We start from the raw sequence: 16,627 nt of genomic DNA, 5'->3' as shown, positions 1-16,627 counted from the left end.
CTCAATTTTTCTATCTAAGAGTCTCTTCAATGTCCTTAATGTATCTGTCTCTATCATCATCCCTGAATCAGAATCAGGTTTTAATTGAATAAGTAGTGCAGAATAGAAATAAAAATGTAATAAGATAGTGTTCATGGGTTCAATGTCCATTTAGAAATCGGATGGCAGAGGGGAAGAAGTTGTTCCTGAATCATTGAGTGTGTGCCTTGAGGCTTCTATGCCTCCTTCCTGATGATAGGAATAAGAAGAGGGCATGTCCTGGGTGATGGGGGCCCTTAATGATGGACATAGCCTTTCTGGGGCATTGCTCCTTGAAGATGTCCTGGATCCCACTGACTCTAGTGCCCATGATGGAGCTGAGTAAGTTTGCAATGCTCTGCAGCTTATTTCGATCCTGTGCAGTGCACCCCACCCCCATACCAGACAGTGATGCAACCGGTCAGATTTCTCTCCACGGTACATCTGTAGAAATTTGTGAGTGTCTTTGGACACATACCAAATCTCCTCAAACTTCTAATGAAATATAGCTGCTGTCTTGCCTTCTTTGTAGCTGCATCGATATATTGGGTCCAGGATAGATCCTCAGAGATATTGATGTCCAGGAACTTGAACTTGCTCACTCTGCGTGGGTTCCATGCACCCACTACTCTCTGTATAAAAAACTTACCTTTGACATCTCCCCTAAACTTTCTTCCACTCACCTTAAAACTATGACCCTTCGTATTAGCTCTTTCTGCCCTGGCAAGAAGTTGCTGAACTCTTCCCTTTAAATTAGTAATCAAACGCAGTACGGTGTTAATGTGCTGCTGCTTTTTTTAAAGGAAAAATGTGCCAAAGGCTGTGAATTTAAAGCTTTGACTTAAACAATAACAGATCCATAGCTGTGCTCAAGCAAGGCACGGGGAGTAAGCATATCAATTAGAGGTGGCTACACATGGATATGACCCTCTAATCCACTACTCTCCATTTCCTTGTCTAGTTCAGCCAGTTTCCTGTTATTACTTAAGAATGCCTGAAGGGGTCTTGGCACTTCAGTAATGATGGATCATATGCATTAAAATTTCAGCTGGACACAGAAATGTGGTATGTGATGAATCAGGACATTCAGACAATAACAAACTCCAAAAACTTTAATTAAATGTCATTGAGTTTTAGGCAGTCTTACTCAATTCCATTTCTGACACAATACCTACTTTCTAATAAAGGATTGCTGGATGGAATCACAAGTGAAAATCTAGATGAAAGTTTTCGTCAACTTAAAATTATTATGTACTTTAGAAATCTGCTGACAATGTTACTCCTGTAACAATCTTCATAAGACCATAAATCAGAAACAGACTAATCCAGTCTGCTCTGCCATTCCATCGTGGCTGGTTTCAAGATTCAAGATTCAAAGATTCAGATTACATTTATTATCAAGGAATGTATAAATGATACAACCTTGAGATTTGTCTGCTTACAGGCAGCCACAAAGCACGAAACCTGGAAGAACCCTGTTAAAAAAACCACCAACACACAATGAAGAAAAGCACAGATGATGCAAACAGTAAAAGCAAGCAACAGCACTCATTACCAGATTAAGTCCATAGACCTGGAGCCTGGAGCAGGCCCGCCACCTCGGTCTTAGGCATCCACGCAATGGGACAAATGGCTGCGAGGCTCACTGACCCAAGGTGCACAGCAGCTGGAACAGACTGAACACCAGGGAGAGAGGAATAAATATTGTGGAAGAGCAAGTGGAAAATGCCCGACCGTCACCTCCAGTCCATCTAGGCCAGTGTTTACATTGTCCCCCGCACCAGGACCTGGGCCCCGCTGCAGCAATACACACTGGGCCTATACCCCGCCAACCCCATTATCCCTCTCAACCCCGTTCTTCTGTCATCTCCCCACAACCTTTGATGCCCTGACTAATACAGAACCTATCAACCTCAGCTTTAAATGACTTGGCCTCCATAGTCATCTGTGGCAGTAAGTTGCACAGATTCACCAAATATTCAATGATTCAAAGTACATTTATTATCAAAGTATGTATACAGCATACAACGCTGAGATTTGTCTTTCCGCAGACAGCCACAAAACCAAGAAACACCATGGAACCTGTTCAGAAAAAAAGTCAAACGTCCAATGTGAAAAAAAAACAAATCGTGCAAATGGCAAAACCTGAGTGACTAACACAAAGTAGATTGAATGTCAAACCGTAGAGTCCTTCAAATGGTCTAGGAGTGTTCAGTTTAGTTCAGTTCAATTCACCACCCTCTGGCTAAAGAAATTCCTCCCCACCTCTGTGCCAAAAAGACAGCTTTCTACTCTGAGGCTATGGCTGAGGCCCTCTGGTCTCAGACTCCTTACTACAGAATACCTCAGTAGGGTAGAAGTAGGAATAATATTTACTTGGAGAGAGAGTCAGCTGTTGACTCACCTGGAACGACTCTTGGCACTGAATGGTGATGAGGAAGGAGGTTTTGGGGCAGGTGTGGGTGGCCCTTATCTCACCTGCATAAGTCAGTGCCATGAGGGAGATTAGTGGGTAAGGATGAGTGGACAAGGGAGTCACATAGAGACTATCCTTGTGGAAATCAGAGGGGAGGAAGGAGGGAAAATATGCTAGTGGTAGGACTCTTGCAATCTAATTTATTTATTTATTGAGATACAGCATGGAGCAGAGCCTTCATGTGGGACCTTTGAGCACATCAGCCAGCAATCCCCGATTTAACCGTATCCTCATCGCCGGCCAACTTACAATGACCAATTAACCTACCAACCGGCACGTCTTTGGACTGGGAGGAAACCCACATGGTCACAGTGTACAAGGTCCTTACAGGCAGTGGCAGGCATACTCGATAAATCCAAAATAAAAACAATGAAAGACCGCACCAAATGGGGTGTTCAATTGGTGTGCAACACCGTGACACAGTCAGGGTCCCAGGTTCAATTCCCACTGCTGCCCGTCAGGAGCTTGTCTGTGCTCCCATTGACTGGGTCTCTTCCAGTGTGGGGGAAAAAACAGGGCACGAGAGCAAGGAAAACATGCAAACTCCTCACAGAATACGCAGAGAAACTCCTCACAGAATACGCAGAGAAACTCCTCACAGAATACGCAGAGAAACTCCTCACAGAATACGCAGAGGAACTCCTCACAGAATACGCAGAGAAACTCCTCACAGAATACGCAGAGGAACTCCTCACAGAATACACAGAGAAACTCCTCACAGAATACGCAGAGAAACTCCTCACAGAATACGCAGAGAAACTCCTCACAGAATACGCAGAGAAACTCCTCACAGAATACGCAGAGGAACTCCTCACAGAATACGCAGAGAAACTCCTCACAGAATACGCAGAGGAACTCCTCACAGAATACGCAGAAGAACTCACCCAAAGGAAAACATACAAACTCCTCACAGACAACAGTGGGAATTGAACCTGAGTCGCTGGCTTTGTAAACCATTGTGCTAACAACTACACGACATGTCCCAACTCTTTACAGGCAGTGGTGGGAATCGAACTCAGGTTGTTGGTGCTAATTGTCCTTCTCATCAGCTCCTCTCAGATTCTAACACTCAACTACACACAAAGACTCATTTATAGTTGCTGATTAACCAGCCAGCCTGCTTGGACTTTGACTGTGCGAGGGACGAGTGGACAAGGAAGTCACTTAGAGAGCTATCCTTACAGAGAGTAGAGGGGGGAAGGAGAGAAAGATGTTCTCTTCTTCTTTGTCCCTTAACTCCCAGTGGAGCGTAGGCCATCGCTTTGTCATTGAAGGTGGGAGGAAACCCGAGCATCTAAAAAAAGCCCACCCTGTCAGAGGAAGAACATGCACACTCCACACGGACAGCACATGGGCTGGGAATAGAACCCAGGCGCCATAATAATATACTGAAGAATTCTAAAACACTCTTGAAATGTCACTGTGCGCTAGAGTCTCCCAAATACGCCAAGCTCACAATATCTGCTTTAGTGATGATTTGAAGGCTAAGACACATACAGCAGATGGACTGTAAGTCATTTGGGATAATGACAATGTAATTTTTCTGACCTTTAACAGTGAAATGTTCTCACCAAGAAACAATTAAACACAGTGCCAGATGACACTCCAAACAACACCCAATAGGGTACTTCCTTTGACTTGTATTGCAGAAATTCAGTGTGTAAGTTCCGTGCTGCAAACCTGTCTAATGATGCTCAGTCTATATTTTACGCAAGCTTCCGTGGTCGAATATGTTTAGTAAACAGTGGAATGGCTTAATACAAACTTCCCCTCTGGGACTGAAAATTGGGAAAGCTGGAGATTTTCTATGCTTCAAAGCACACCAGATGGTTTGTGGAAACGACTGCTGATGAGAAAGAATCCTCTCCCCCCCCCCTCTCTCTCACCTGCTCCCACTCCCCCTTTTCTCTCCTCTCTCTCTCTCTCACCCTGCTCCCTCCCCGTTCCCTCCTCCTTCCTCTCCCCCTCTTTCACCCTGCTCTCTCCCTGAGTGGATGATGTTCCTTTAGTGGGGGAGTCTAGGACCAGAGGGCACAGCCTCAGAATAGAGGGGCATCCATTTAGAACCAAGATAAGGAGGGATTTCTCTAGCCAGAGGGTGGTGATCTGTGGAATTCATTGCCACAGACAGCTGTGGAGGCCAGGTCACTGGGTATATTTAAAGCGGAGGTTAATAGGTTGTTGATTAGTAAGGGTGTCAAAGGTTACGGGAGTAGGGCAGGAGAATGGGGTTGAGAGGGATAGTAATGGAATGGCTGAACATACTCAATGGGCTGAATGGCCTAATTCTGCTCCTGTGTCTTATGGTTTCCCCCCTCCCTATATGTATACAAATCTCCTCCACCACCTCTCTGTCTTCATGCCCTCTGTAGTTTATCTCCTATCACTTGCCTTCTGAGCACAACCAAGAGAAATATATTCTGCCTTGTTACTGACAACTCTGGCATTGCACGGACTTATAAGTGAGATTTGATCTTTCCCGTTGGAAGGATAAGCTTTATAAATCTGTCATATCTTGAGAATGAAGGTCACTTTATTGTACGAAAAGCTTCTTTAAGCACAAAATCCGATTTGATTTAAGCACTCATGGAAAGATTCCTTCGTGCCGGGCTGTTCTCCAGGTAAGCTCTCCCACTTCATTACTGTACAAAACAATATTTCCCCGGCACCCTGGCCCAGCGCCAAAGATGAGCACACGCTCACAGTGATTACTGCTGCTGAATACTGGAGGATATTGAAGAACCACCCTGTAGATCTTGTCTCCTTCAAAACAAAACCTTCTGATGTTAGAGTCACAGAGCATTACAGCACAGAAACAGGCCCTTTGGCCCATTTAGTCCATGCCAAACTGTAACTCACACCTGAACCTTAGCCCTCCCATCCATGTGCCTATCCAAACTGCTCTTAAATGTTTGCTATCAAACCCATGTCCATCACTTCCTCTGGCAGCTCATTCCACGCTTGCACCACCCGCTGAGTGAAGAAGATCCCCCCCCCCATGTTCCCCTTAAATATTTAACCTTTTATCCTTAACCTATGACCTCTGATTCTAGTCTCACCCAACCTCAGTGGAAAAAGCCTGCTGTTATTTAGTCTATCTATATCCCTCATAATTTTGTATACCTCTATCAAATCTCCTCTCAGTCTTCTACCCTTCAGGGAGTAAAATGTCCCAAACTATTCATCCTTTCACAATAACTCAAATCCTGGTAACATCCTTGTAAATTTTCTCTGTACTCTTTCAATCTTATACATCTTTCCTGTAGGCAGGTGACCAGAACTGCTCACAATTCTCCAAATTAGGCCTTATAATGTCTTATACAACTTTAATATAACATCCCATGTCCTGTACTCTGATTTATGAAGGCCAATGTACCCTATCTACCTACCTGTGTACCTATCTACCTATCTCTCGACCTGTGACTCCACTTTCGGGGTGTTATGGGTTTGTATTCCCAAATTGCTTTGTTGCACTGCAGTCCTCAATGCCCTACCATTCTCTGTCTAAATCTTACCCTGATTTGCCTTCCCAAAGTGCATGCCTCACACTTGTCTGCACTAAATTCCATCAGCCAGTTTTCAGCCCATTTTTCCAGTTGATCTAGATCCTGCTACAAGTCTTCCTCGCTTTCCACTAGGCTCCCAATCTTGGTGGCTTCTGCAAATTTGCTGATGCAATTAATCACATTATCATCCAGGTCATTAATATACAGTAGATGACAGACAACAATGGACTGCACTAATTCCTGCGGCTCATCACTAGTCTCATTCCTTTAGTTGCAGAGGCAACCATCTACTATCACTCTCTGGCTAGGGGTTCCCAACCTTTTTTATACCATGGACCCTTACTATTAACTGAGATGTCCATGGACCTCAGGTTGGGAACCCCTGCTCCAAGCCGAAGTTGAATCCAATTTACTACCTCATCTGACTGCCAAGCGAATGCACCTTCTTGACCAACGTCCCGCGCTGGCCTTTGCTAAAGATATTGCAAACTTTGTCAAAGGTCTTGCGGTGAGTGTGGTGTTGGTGAAGCCAACTACAGGACAGTTGGACGGCTATATGGTTCAGAAAGTTTTAGAAGGATACGGACCAAACATTAGCAAATGGGATTAGTTGGGTCAGTATGGAGCATCTGGGCCACAGGTCTTGTTTCTGTGCCGTATGTCTTTCTGACTTTGTGAGCACACAGCTTTTCTCCATTTTGGCTGTTGTTAGACCACTGTGAGTTGAAAGGTATTATGGTGAAAGGCAGATGGAGGACATGTCTGTCACCAGAGGTAAGGTCTGGTTGGAGCCAAATTATCTCTTTGCTTTGAGTTCCTGACATGTCACACTTCTGATTCTACCCACACATACATAACTTACCCCGTGGTCGTTCCCATCACCATTGTTCTGCCCTCTTCAAACTTGCTTCTCAGTCGCTATCTGTCTCCCCCCCCCCTTCCTCTCTGACACCCATTCCCCTCCCAGCCTGCCTCTGGCTCAGCCATCCCCTCTCACTCTCTTCCACCCACCTCTCCCTACACTCTATTCTCCCTCGCCCAGTTACCCTCTCCCCAGTCCCCCTCCTTCTCCCTCTCACAGCCTCCCCCTTGCCCCTTTCTCCCCTACACCCTCTCTCCTCCCCTTAGACTTCTCCCTCACCACTTCCCTCCATCTCTCCCTTCCTCCTCCTTTGCACCCATCTGCACTCCTCTCCCCAAGACCCAAATTCCGCTCCCCATATCCTGGTCTTCCTCATCCCGTACCCCCACCCCGCCCCTCCACCTCCACCCTTCCCTCTTTCCCACCCCTCTTTCTAGTCCCTAAACCCAGTTTCCCTCTCTCTCCCTCCTACTGTTCCAGTCCCCTGTTCCCCCCGGCGGAGGGCTCCACACAGAGCGGGGGCTGACCGAACCAGCTACGAGGCTCCCGGACTGACCTCGGTCTTTGCCGCTAAACAATTTGAGTCGCGCCATCTTATTTATTTGCCAAATAGCCAGGATTTGTTAAAAAAAACATGCAGCTCTGAGGAATGCTTGAACTTGAGCACGGGAGACGAGCTTGGCAAACTAATAACCCCGAGAAAGAGCAGGAAATGATGCCATCTGCAAATATATTCTTCTTTTGGGTGGACTGAGAACTGATTTTATCGGTGCCGAGGTTCCTCCAGCCGGGTTGTATTGGGTCACGGAGATCCCTCCCTCCCCGCCGCGGCAGGAGGAGGGATTGTCCCGTGTGTGCAGCCCCGAGGCTCTCCGCGTCTGGAGCGACACGTCTACGGCTGCCCAGTTGGACTTTTCGCTGTGAATTGGCCGGCAGCCGAGCCGCTGATTGATGGCAGCCGGCCCCTGAGCCTCGGGAAAAGGGGGCTGAGCTTCCACTGACCCACCTCCTGGACTTTAACCTCCTCCCTCCATCAATCTCAGGGTCTTTCCTACCCCCTTCCCTCCTATTGCCCCGTTATTCTTGGACGCCAGCCGTCCTCTCGCTCCCTCCTCCGGTGCTGATGGCTCTCCAGCGCCTAGCTTTCGTCCTCTTGGCTCTCCAGCGCCCAGTGATCGGTTTCGACTACGGAGACAACCTCTACGAGTATTTCCCGGACCAGGAGGACCCGGCAGAAGTGGACTATAAAGATCCCTGCAAAGCCGGTGAGCTAATAGCCGGGACCGCAGATGCGAACACATTACGGGTTAGAAGAAAGCGACTCTCGCCAACTGGTCGCTAAAGAGTTGGGGGAGGTGGTGGGCGGCGATAGCTGGATGCAAACTTGAGGAAAGTTTAAAAAAAGCTGGACGGGGGAGCCGAGGGCGGCAGGGGGGAATGTTCCTAACTGTTTGGACCTGGATGAGGTGTGAGAGATAAGCCGGAGGGAACACCGACCCATCGGGTTCAGGGCTCCCGACGGAAGTGTCACTTCCCTCCGAACCGTTCAAACTTCTCGCCGCACTTGGGACTGGTTGCGTTCGTGGGGTTTGGAGGCAGAAGACGCGGGAATTAAGAGCTGGGAGGGGGAGAGAGAGGGGGAGGGCGGCCGGATAGAGGGGAAAGGCAGCGGGCTGGACAGGAAACAGAGCTTCAGGGAGGATTTCAAGGAAGGGGAGAGTGACAGGGGAGAGGGGAATGGGGAGGACCGGGTTGAGGAAAGGAGTGACAGGGGAGAGGAGTGAACAGAGGGTGAGTGGGGGGGAGGTGCCGGAGAGAGAGAGAGAGAGGGGGAGAGGGCAGAGGGAGAAAGTGAGGAGAGGGGGCAGATTGTGGGGGAATGAGGAGAGAAGGGGCAGAGAGGGAGAGACAGGAGACAGGGAAAGCCTCAGAGGGGGTATAGCCGATGGAGAGTATGACAAGAGGGAGGGAGGGGACATTGGAATTGGAAAAGAGGGAGGGAAAACAGGGTTAGAAAGAGAACGTGAAGGATGGGAGAATTGGGAATTAAGTGGACACATACAAACGCGCTGGATGAACTCGGCAGGTCGGGCAGCATCCGTTGAAAGGAGCAGTTAACGTTTTGGGCCGAGACCCTTCGTCAGGAGTTCATCCAGCTTGTTGGTACGTGTTGATTTGACCACGACATCTGCAGTGAACTTTGTGTTGGGAATTAAGAGGAACTGGTGATACATAGGCAAGGGGGGCATAGAGAAAGGGAGGGAGGGTAGGGACTAGAAACATGAGATGTACATAAGCAATGGCAAGGACGAAGACACTGGAGATGCAGACAGGAGGAGACGAGAAATAATTGGTGTGAAAGTATGACGAGAGAGAGAGAGAGAGAAGGATCTACCAAATCTACACAAACTTCCAAGAAGTGGCAGTGAAGAAGCAACGTTTTGGCAATGCGTATTAAATATTGTTGGGGCCGGACTGATTCACATCGAACACATTTCTGACTTGTGCCCTGCCCATTCAACAGGCTTGAGTCGCACCACGTTTGAGCAAGCTGCCTAACCTTTGCTTTGTTGTTGTGGCTGCTGTGTTTATGTCCTGGGCCCTTTGAGTTTGTGTTGGGGGAAGGTAAAGATATTTAAGGTCAGTGTTTCCAGTTTCTGGTGTTGGAAATTTTTCTGCCTCATGCTTGTGCAGTCCACTTGTATTTCTCATGATGGCAGTGTAGATCACAACACGATGGAGTGTATTCTCAATGTCGCCCCATTGTAGGAGAGATGGGAAGATGGGAGAGGCAGAGGGAGGGGGACAGGTAAGATGGGAATGGAGAAAGGGAGAATATTCCCGTCCGCCTGTCTCCCTCCCTCTCTTTATTCCTATCTCCCCTCTCTACCTATATCTGTTCCTATCTCCCCTGTCACTGTCCCCATCTCCTCTCCCATTCTCATCTCCCCGTCCGTTCCCTTCTCCCCGTCTCTCTCCCCCCGTCCGTTCCCTTCTCCCCGTCGCTTTCCCCCATCCGTTCCCTTCTCCCCGTCTCTCTCCCCCGTCCGTTCCCTTCTCCCCGTCTCTCTCCCCCGTCCGTTCCCTTCTCCCCGTCTCTCTCCCCCCGTCCGTTCCCTTCTCCCCGTCTCTCTCCCCCCGTCCGTTCCCTTCTCCCCCCCATCCGTTCCCTTCTCCCCGTTGCTCTCCCCCGTCCGTTCCCTTCTCCCCGTTGCTCTCCCCCATCCGTTCCCTTCTCCCCCATCCGTTCCCTTCTCCCCCATCCGTTCCCTTCTCCCCCATCCGTTCCCTTCTCCCCCATCCGTTCCCTTCTCCCCCATCCGTTCCCTTCTCCCCCATCCGTTCTCTTCTCCCCATTGCTCTCTCCTGTCCGTTCCCTTCTCTCCTGTCCGTTCCCTTCTCCCTGTCGCTCTCCCCCCATCCGTTCCCTTCTCCCCCATCCGTTCCCTTCTCCCCATTGCTCTCCCCTGTCCGTTCCCTTCTCTCCTGTCCGTTCCCTTCTCCCTGTCACTCTCCCCACCCGTTCCCTTCTCCCCGTCGCTCTCCCCGTCAGTTCCCTTCTCCCCGTCGCTCTCCCCCCATCCGTTCCCTTCTCCCCCATCCGTTCCCTTCTCCCCGTCACTCTCCCCACCCGTTCCCTTCTCCCCGTCGCTCTCCCCGTCAGTTCCCTTCTCCCCGTCGCTCTCCCCCTGTCCGTTCCCTTCTCCCCATCGCTCTCCCCCCGTCCGTTCCCTTCTCCCCGTTGCTCTCCCCCATCCGTTCCCTTCTCCCCGTTGCTCTCCCCATCCGTTCCCTTCTCCCCCGTCCGTTCCCTTCTCCCCCGTCCGTTCCCTTCTCCCCCGTCCGTTCCCTTCTCCCCCGTCCGTTCCCTTCTCTCCTGTCCGTTCGCTTCTCCCTGTCGCTCTCCCCCCGTCCGTTCCCTTCTCCCTGTCGCTCTCCCCCCCTCCGTTCCCTTCTCCCCGTCGCTCTCCCCCCGTCCGTTCCCTTCTCCCCGTCGCTCTCCCCCCGTCCGTTCCCTTCTCCCCGTCGCTCTCCCCGTCCGTTCCCTTCTCCCCGTCGCTCTCCCCCCGTCCGTTCCCTTCTCCCCGTCGCTCTCCCCGTCCGTTCCCTTCCCCCCGTCGCTCTCCCCGTCCGTTCCCTTCTCCCCGTTGCTCTCCCCCATCCGTTCCCTTCTCCCCATTGCTCTCCCCCGTCCGTTCCCTTCTCTCCTGTCCGTTCCCTTCTCCCCGTCGCTCTCCCCCCGTCCGTTCCCTTCTCCCCGTCGCTCTCCCCCCGTCCGTTCCCTTCTCCCCGTCGCTCTCCCCCCGTCCGTTCCCTTCTCCCCGTCGCTCTCCCCCCGTCCGTTCCCTTCTCCCCGTCGCTCTCCCCCCGTCCGTTCCCTTCTCCCCGTCGCTCTCCCCCCGTCCGTTCCCTTCTCCCCGTCGCTCTCCCCGTCAGTTCCCTTCTCCCCGTCGCTCTCCCCCCGTCCGTTCCCTTCTCCCCGTCGCTCTCCCCCCGTCCGTTCCCTTCTCCCCATCGCTCTCCCCCATCCGTTCCCTTCTCCCCGTCGCTCTCCCCGTCCGTTCCCTTCTCCCCGTCGCTCTCCCCCTGTCCGTTCCCTTCTCCCCATCGCTCTCCCCCCGTCCGTTCCCTTCTCCCCGTTGCTCTCCCCCATCCATTCCCTTCTCCCTGTTGCTCTCCCCATCCGTTCCCTTCTCCCCCATCCGTTCCCTTCTCCCCACCCGTTCCCTTCTCCCCGTCGCTCTCCCCGTCCGTTTCCTTCTCCCCGTCGCTCTCCCCCTGTCCGTTCCCTTCTCCCCATCGCTCTCCCCCCGTCCGTTCCCTTCTCCCCGTTGCTCTCCCCCATCCATTCCCTTCTCCCCGTTGCTCTCCCCATCCGTTCCCTTCTCCCCCATCCGTTCCCTTCTCCCCATTGCTCTCCCCCGTCCGTTCCCTTCTCTCCTGTCCGTTCCCTTCTCCCTGTCGCTCTCCCCCCGTCCGTTCCCTTCTCCCCCCGTCCGTTCCCTTCTCTCCTCTTCCATTCCCTTTTCCCCATCGCTCTCCCCTGTCCGTTCCCTTCTCCCCCCGTCCGTTCCCTTCTCCCCCCGTCCGTTCCCTTCTCCCCGTCTCTCTCCCCCCATCCGTTCCCTTCTCCCCGTCTCTCTCCCCCCATCCGTTCCCTTCTCCCCATCGCTCTCCCCAGTCCGTTCCCTTCTCCCCGTCGACTCCCCGTCCGTTCCCTTCTCCCCGTCTCTCTCCCCCCGTCCGTTCCCTTCTCCCCGTCTCTCTCCCCCCGTCCGTTCCCTTCTCCCCGTCTCTCTCCCCCCGTCCGTTCCCTTCTCCCCGTCTCTCTCCCCCCGTCCGTTCCCTTCTCCCCGTCTCTCTCCCCCCGTCCGTTCCCTTCTCCCCGTCGCTTTCCCCCGTCCGTTCCCTTCTCCCCGTCTCTCTCCCCCGTCCGTTCCCTTCTCCCCGTCTCTCTCCCCCGTCCGTTCCCTTCTCCCCGTCTCTCTCCCCCGTCCGTTCCCTTCTCCCCGTCTCTCTCCCCCGTCCGTTCCCTTCTCCCCGTCTCTCTCCCCCGTCCGTTCCCTTCTCCCCGTCGCTCTCCCCGTCCGTTCCCTTCTCCCCGTCTCTCTACCCCCGTTCGTTCCCTTCTCCCCGTCGCTCTCCCCCCGTCCGTTCCCTTCTCCCCGTTGCTCTCCCCCGTCCGTTCCCTTCTCCCCGTCGCTCTCCCCGTCCGTTCCCTTCTCCCCGTCTCTCTCCCCCCGTCCGTTCCCTTCTCCCCGTCTCTCTCCCCCCATCCGTTCCCTTCTCCCCATTGCTCTCCCCCCATCCGTTCCCTTCTCCCCGTTGCTCTCCCCCGTCCGTTCCCTTCTCCCCGTTGCTCTCCCCCATCCGTTCCCTTCTCCCGTTGCTCTCCCCATCCGTTCCCTTCTCCCGTTGCTCTCCCCATCCGTTCCCTTCTCCCCGTCGCTCTCTCCTGTCCGTTCCCTTCTCCCTGTCGCTCTCCCCCCATCCGTTCCCTTCTCCCCCATCCGTTCCCTTCTCCCCATTGCTCTCCCCTGTCCGTTCCCTTCTCCCTGTCGCTCTCCCCCCGTCCGTTCCCTTCTCCCCATTGCTCTCCCCTGTCCGTTCCCTTCTCCCAGTCTCTCTCCTGTCCGTTCCCTTCTCCCCGTCGCTCTCCCCCTGTCCGTTCCCTTCTCCCCCATCCGTTCCCTTCTCCCCATTGCTCTCCCCCGTCCGTTCCCTTCTCTCCTGTCCGTTCCCTTCTCCCTGTCGCTCTCCCCCCGTCCGTTCCCTTCTCCCCGTCGCTCTCCCCCCGTCCGTTCCCTTCTCCCCGTCGCTCTCCCCCCGTCCGTTCCCTTCTCCCCGTCGCTCTCCCCCCGTCCATTCCCTTCTCCCCGTCGCTCTCCCCCTGTCCGTTCCCTTCTCCCCATCGCTCTCCCCCCGTCCGTTCCCTTCTCCCCGTCGCTCTCCCCCATCCGTTCCCTTCTCCCCGTCACTCTCCCCACCCGTTCCCTTCTCCCCGTCGCTCTCCCCGTCCGTTCCCTTCTCCCCGTCGCTCTCCCCCGTCCGTTCCCTTCTCCCCGTCGCTCTCCCCCTGTCCGTTCCCTTCTCCCCATCGCTCTCCCCCCGTCCGTTCCCTTCTCCCCGTTGCTCTCCCCATCCGTTCCCTTCTCCCCCATCCGTTCCCTTCTCCCCATTGCTCTCCCCCGTCCGTTCCCTTCTCTCCTGTCCGTTCCCTTCTCCCTGTCGCTCTCCCCCCGTCCGTTCCCTTCTCCCCGTCGCTCTCCCCCCGTCCGTTCCCTTCTCCCCGTCGCTCTCCCCCCGTCCGTTCCCTTCTCCCCGTCGCTCTCCCCCCCGTCCGTTCCCTTCTCCCCGTCGCTCTCCCCCCGTCCGTTCCCTTCTCCCCGTCGCTCTCCCCGTCAGTTCCCTTCTCCCCGTCGCTCTCCCCCCGTCCGTTCCCTTCTCCCCGTCGCTCTCCCCCCGTCCGTTCCCTTCTCCCCATCGCTCTCCCCCATCCGTTCCCTTCTCCCCGTCGCTCTCCCCGTCCGTTCCCTTCTCCCCGTCGCTCTCCCCCTGTCCGTTCCCTTCTCCCCATCGCTCTCCCCCCGTCCGTTCCCTTCTCCCCGTTGCTCTCCCCCATCCATTCCCTTCTCCCTGTTGCTCTCCCCATCCGTTCCCTTCTCCCCCATCCGTTCCCTTCTCCCCACCCGTTCCCTTCTCCCCGTCGCTCTCCCCGTCCGTTTCCTTCTCCCCGTCGCTCTCCCCCTGTCCGTTCCCTTCTCCCCATCGCTCTCCCCCCGTCCGTTCCCTTCTCCCCGTTGCTCTCCCCCATCCATTCCCTTCTCCCCGTTGCTCTCCCCATCCGTTCCCTTCTCCCCCATCCGTTCCCTTCTCCCCATTGCTCTCCCCCGTCCGTTCCCTTCTCTCCTGTCCGTTCCCTTCTCCCTGTCGCTCTCCCCCCGTCCGTTCCCTTCTCCCCCCGTCCGTTCCCTTCTCTCCTCTTCCATTCCCTTTTCCCCATCGCTCTCCCCTGTCCGTTCCCTTCTCCACCCGTCCGTTCCCTTCTCCCCCCGTCCGTTCCCTTCTCCCCGTCTCTCTCCCCCCATCCGTTCCCTTCTCCCCGTCTCTCTCCCCCCATCCGTTCCCTTCTCCCCATCGCTCTCCCCAGTCCGTTCCCTTCTCCCCGTCGCACTCCCCGTCCGTTCCCTTCTCCCCGTCTCTCTCCCCCCGTCCGTTCCCTTCTCCCCGTCTCTCTCCCCCCGTCCGTTCCCTTCTCCCCGTCTCTCTCCCCCCGTCCGTTCCCTTCTCCCCGTCTCTCTCCCCCCGTCCGTTCCCTTCTCCCCGTCTCTCTCCCCCCGTCCGTTCCCTTCTCCCCGTCGCTTTCCCCCGTCCGTTCCCTTCTCCCCGTCTCTCTCCCCCGTCCGTTCCCTTCTCCCCGTCTCTCTCCCCCGTCCGTTCCCTTCTCCCCGTCTCTCTCCCCCGTCCGTTCCCTTCTCCCCGTCTCTCTCCCCCGTCCGTTCCCTTCTCCCCGTCGCTCTCCCCGTCCGTTCCCTTCTCCCCGTCTCTCTACCCCCGTTCGTTCCCTTCTCCCCGTCGCTCTCCCCCCGTCCGTTCCCTTCTCCCCGTCGCTCTCCCCCGTCCGTTCCCTTCTCCCCGTCGCTCTCCCCGTCCGTTCCCTTCTCCCCGTCTCTCTCCCCCCGTCCGTTCCCTTCTCCCCGTCTCTCTCCCCCCATCCGTTCCCTTCTCCCCATTGCTCTCCCCCCATCCGTTCCCTTCTCCCCGTTGCTCTCCCCCGTCCGTTCCCTTCTCCCCGTTGCTCTCCCCCATCCGTTCCCTTCTCCCGTTGCTCTCCCCATCCGTTCCCTTCTCCCGTTGCTCTCCCCATCCGTTCCCTTCTCCCCGTCGCTCTCTCCTGTCCGTTCCCTTCTCCCTGTCGCTCTCCCCCCATCCGTTCCCTTCTCCCCCATCCGTTCCCTTCTCCCCATTGCTCTCCCCTGTCCGTTCCCTTCTCCTTGTCGCTCTCCCCCCGTCCGTTCCCTTCTCCCCATTGCTCTCCCCTGTCCGTTCCCTTCTCCCAGTCTCTCTCCTGTCCGTTCCCTTCTCCCTGTCGCTCTCCCCCCATCCGTTCCCTTCTCCCCCCGTCCGTTCCCTTCTCCCCGTCGCTCTCCCCGTCCGTTCCCTTCTCCCCGTCGCTCTCCCCCCGTCCGTTCCCTTCTCCCCGTCGCTCTCCCCCCGTCCGTTCCCTTCTCCCCGTCGCTCTCCCCCCGTCCGTTCCCTTCTCCCCATCGCTCTCCCCCCGTCCGTTCCCTTCTCCCCGTCGCTCTCCCCCTGTCCGTTCCCTTCTCCCCGTCGCTCTCCCCCTGTCCGTTCCCTTCTCCCCCATCCGTTCCCTTCTCCCCATTGCTCTCCCCCGTCCGTTCCCTTCTCTCCTGTCCGTTCCCTTCTCCCTGTCGCTCTCCCCCCGTCCGTTCCCTTCTCCCCGTCGCTCTCCCCCCGTCCGTTCCCTTCTCCCCGTCGCTCTCCCCCCGTCCGTTCCCTTCTCCCCGTCGCTCTCCCCCCCGTCCATTCCCTTCTCCCCGTCGCTCTCCCCCTGTCCGTTCCCTTCTCCCCATCGCTCTCCCCCCGTCCGTTCCCTTCTCCCCGTCGCTCTCCCCCATCCGTTCCCTTCTCCCCGTCACTCTCCCCACCCGTTCCCTTCTCCCCGTCGCTCTCCCCGTCCGTTCCCTTCTCCCCGTCGCTCTCCCCCGTCCGTTCCCTTCTCCCCGTCGCTCTCCCCCTGTCCGTTCCCTTCTCCCCATCGCTCTCCCCCCGTCCGTTCCCTTCTCCCCGTTGCTCTCCCCATCCGTTCCCTTCTCCCCCATCCGTTCCCTTCTCCCCATTGCTCTCCCCCGTCCGTTCCCTTCTCTCCTGTCCGTTCCCTTCTCCCTGTCGCTCTCCACCCGTCCGTTCCCTTCTCCCCCCGTCCGTTCCCTTCTCCCCCCGTCCATTCCCTTCTCCCCCCGTCCGTTCCCTTCTCCCCGTCGCTCTCCCCCATCTGTCTGTTCCCGGTCAGAGTTAGTGAGTGATGGGGAAGATAGGAATGGAGTGAAGGTGAGGAATGGGAATTGAAAGAATGAATTAATAAAGAGAGAGGGAATGGAGATATAGATCGGGAGACAGCGAAGCCAAGGATAGTTGGATGACAGAAAATTGAGAAATTGTAAATGTACCTGGGAATAGAAGAAGTTGGACAAATAAATGGATGTGACAAAAAGCAGAGAGATTGCGGAGTAAGAAGATAGG

General features: G+C 55.2%; 1 protein-coding gene across 1 annotated transcript in view; it reads left to right on the top strand.

Moving 5' to 3' along the window:
* The first annotated feature begins 7,728 nt into the window (after positions 1-7,728).
* The window catches only part of LOC132390668 (bone morphogenetic protein 1-like), a 308,728-nt gene continuing 299,829 nt past the window's right edge, over positions 7,729-16,627 (top strand). Inside the window, exon 1 of the mRNA XM_059963235.1 lies at positions 7,729-8,127. Coding sequence (XP_059819218.1) covers positions 7,986-8,127 — 142 coding nt within the window. The 5' untranslated portion in view covers positions 7,729-7,985. The remainder of the gene's footprint in view (positions 8,128-16,627) is intronic.

The sequence above is a fragment of the Hypanus sabinus genome, chromosome 1 (assembly GCF_030144855.1).
Source record: "Hypanus sabinus isolate sHypSab1 chromosome 1, sHypSab1.hap1, whole genome shotgun sequence".
NCBI classification, from domain to species: domain Eukaryota; kingdom Metazoa; phylum Chordata; class Chondrichthyes; order Myliobatiformes; family Dasyatidae; genus Hypanus; species Hypanus sabinus.
This window is presented reverse-complemented; position numbering and strand designations above follow the sequence as displayed.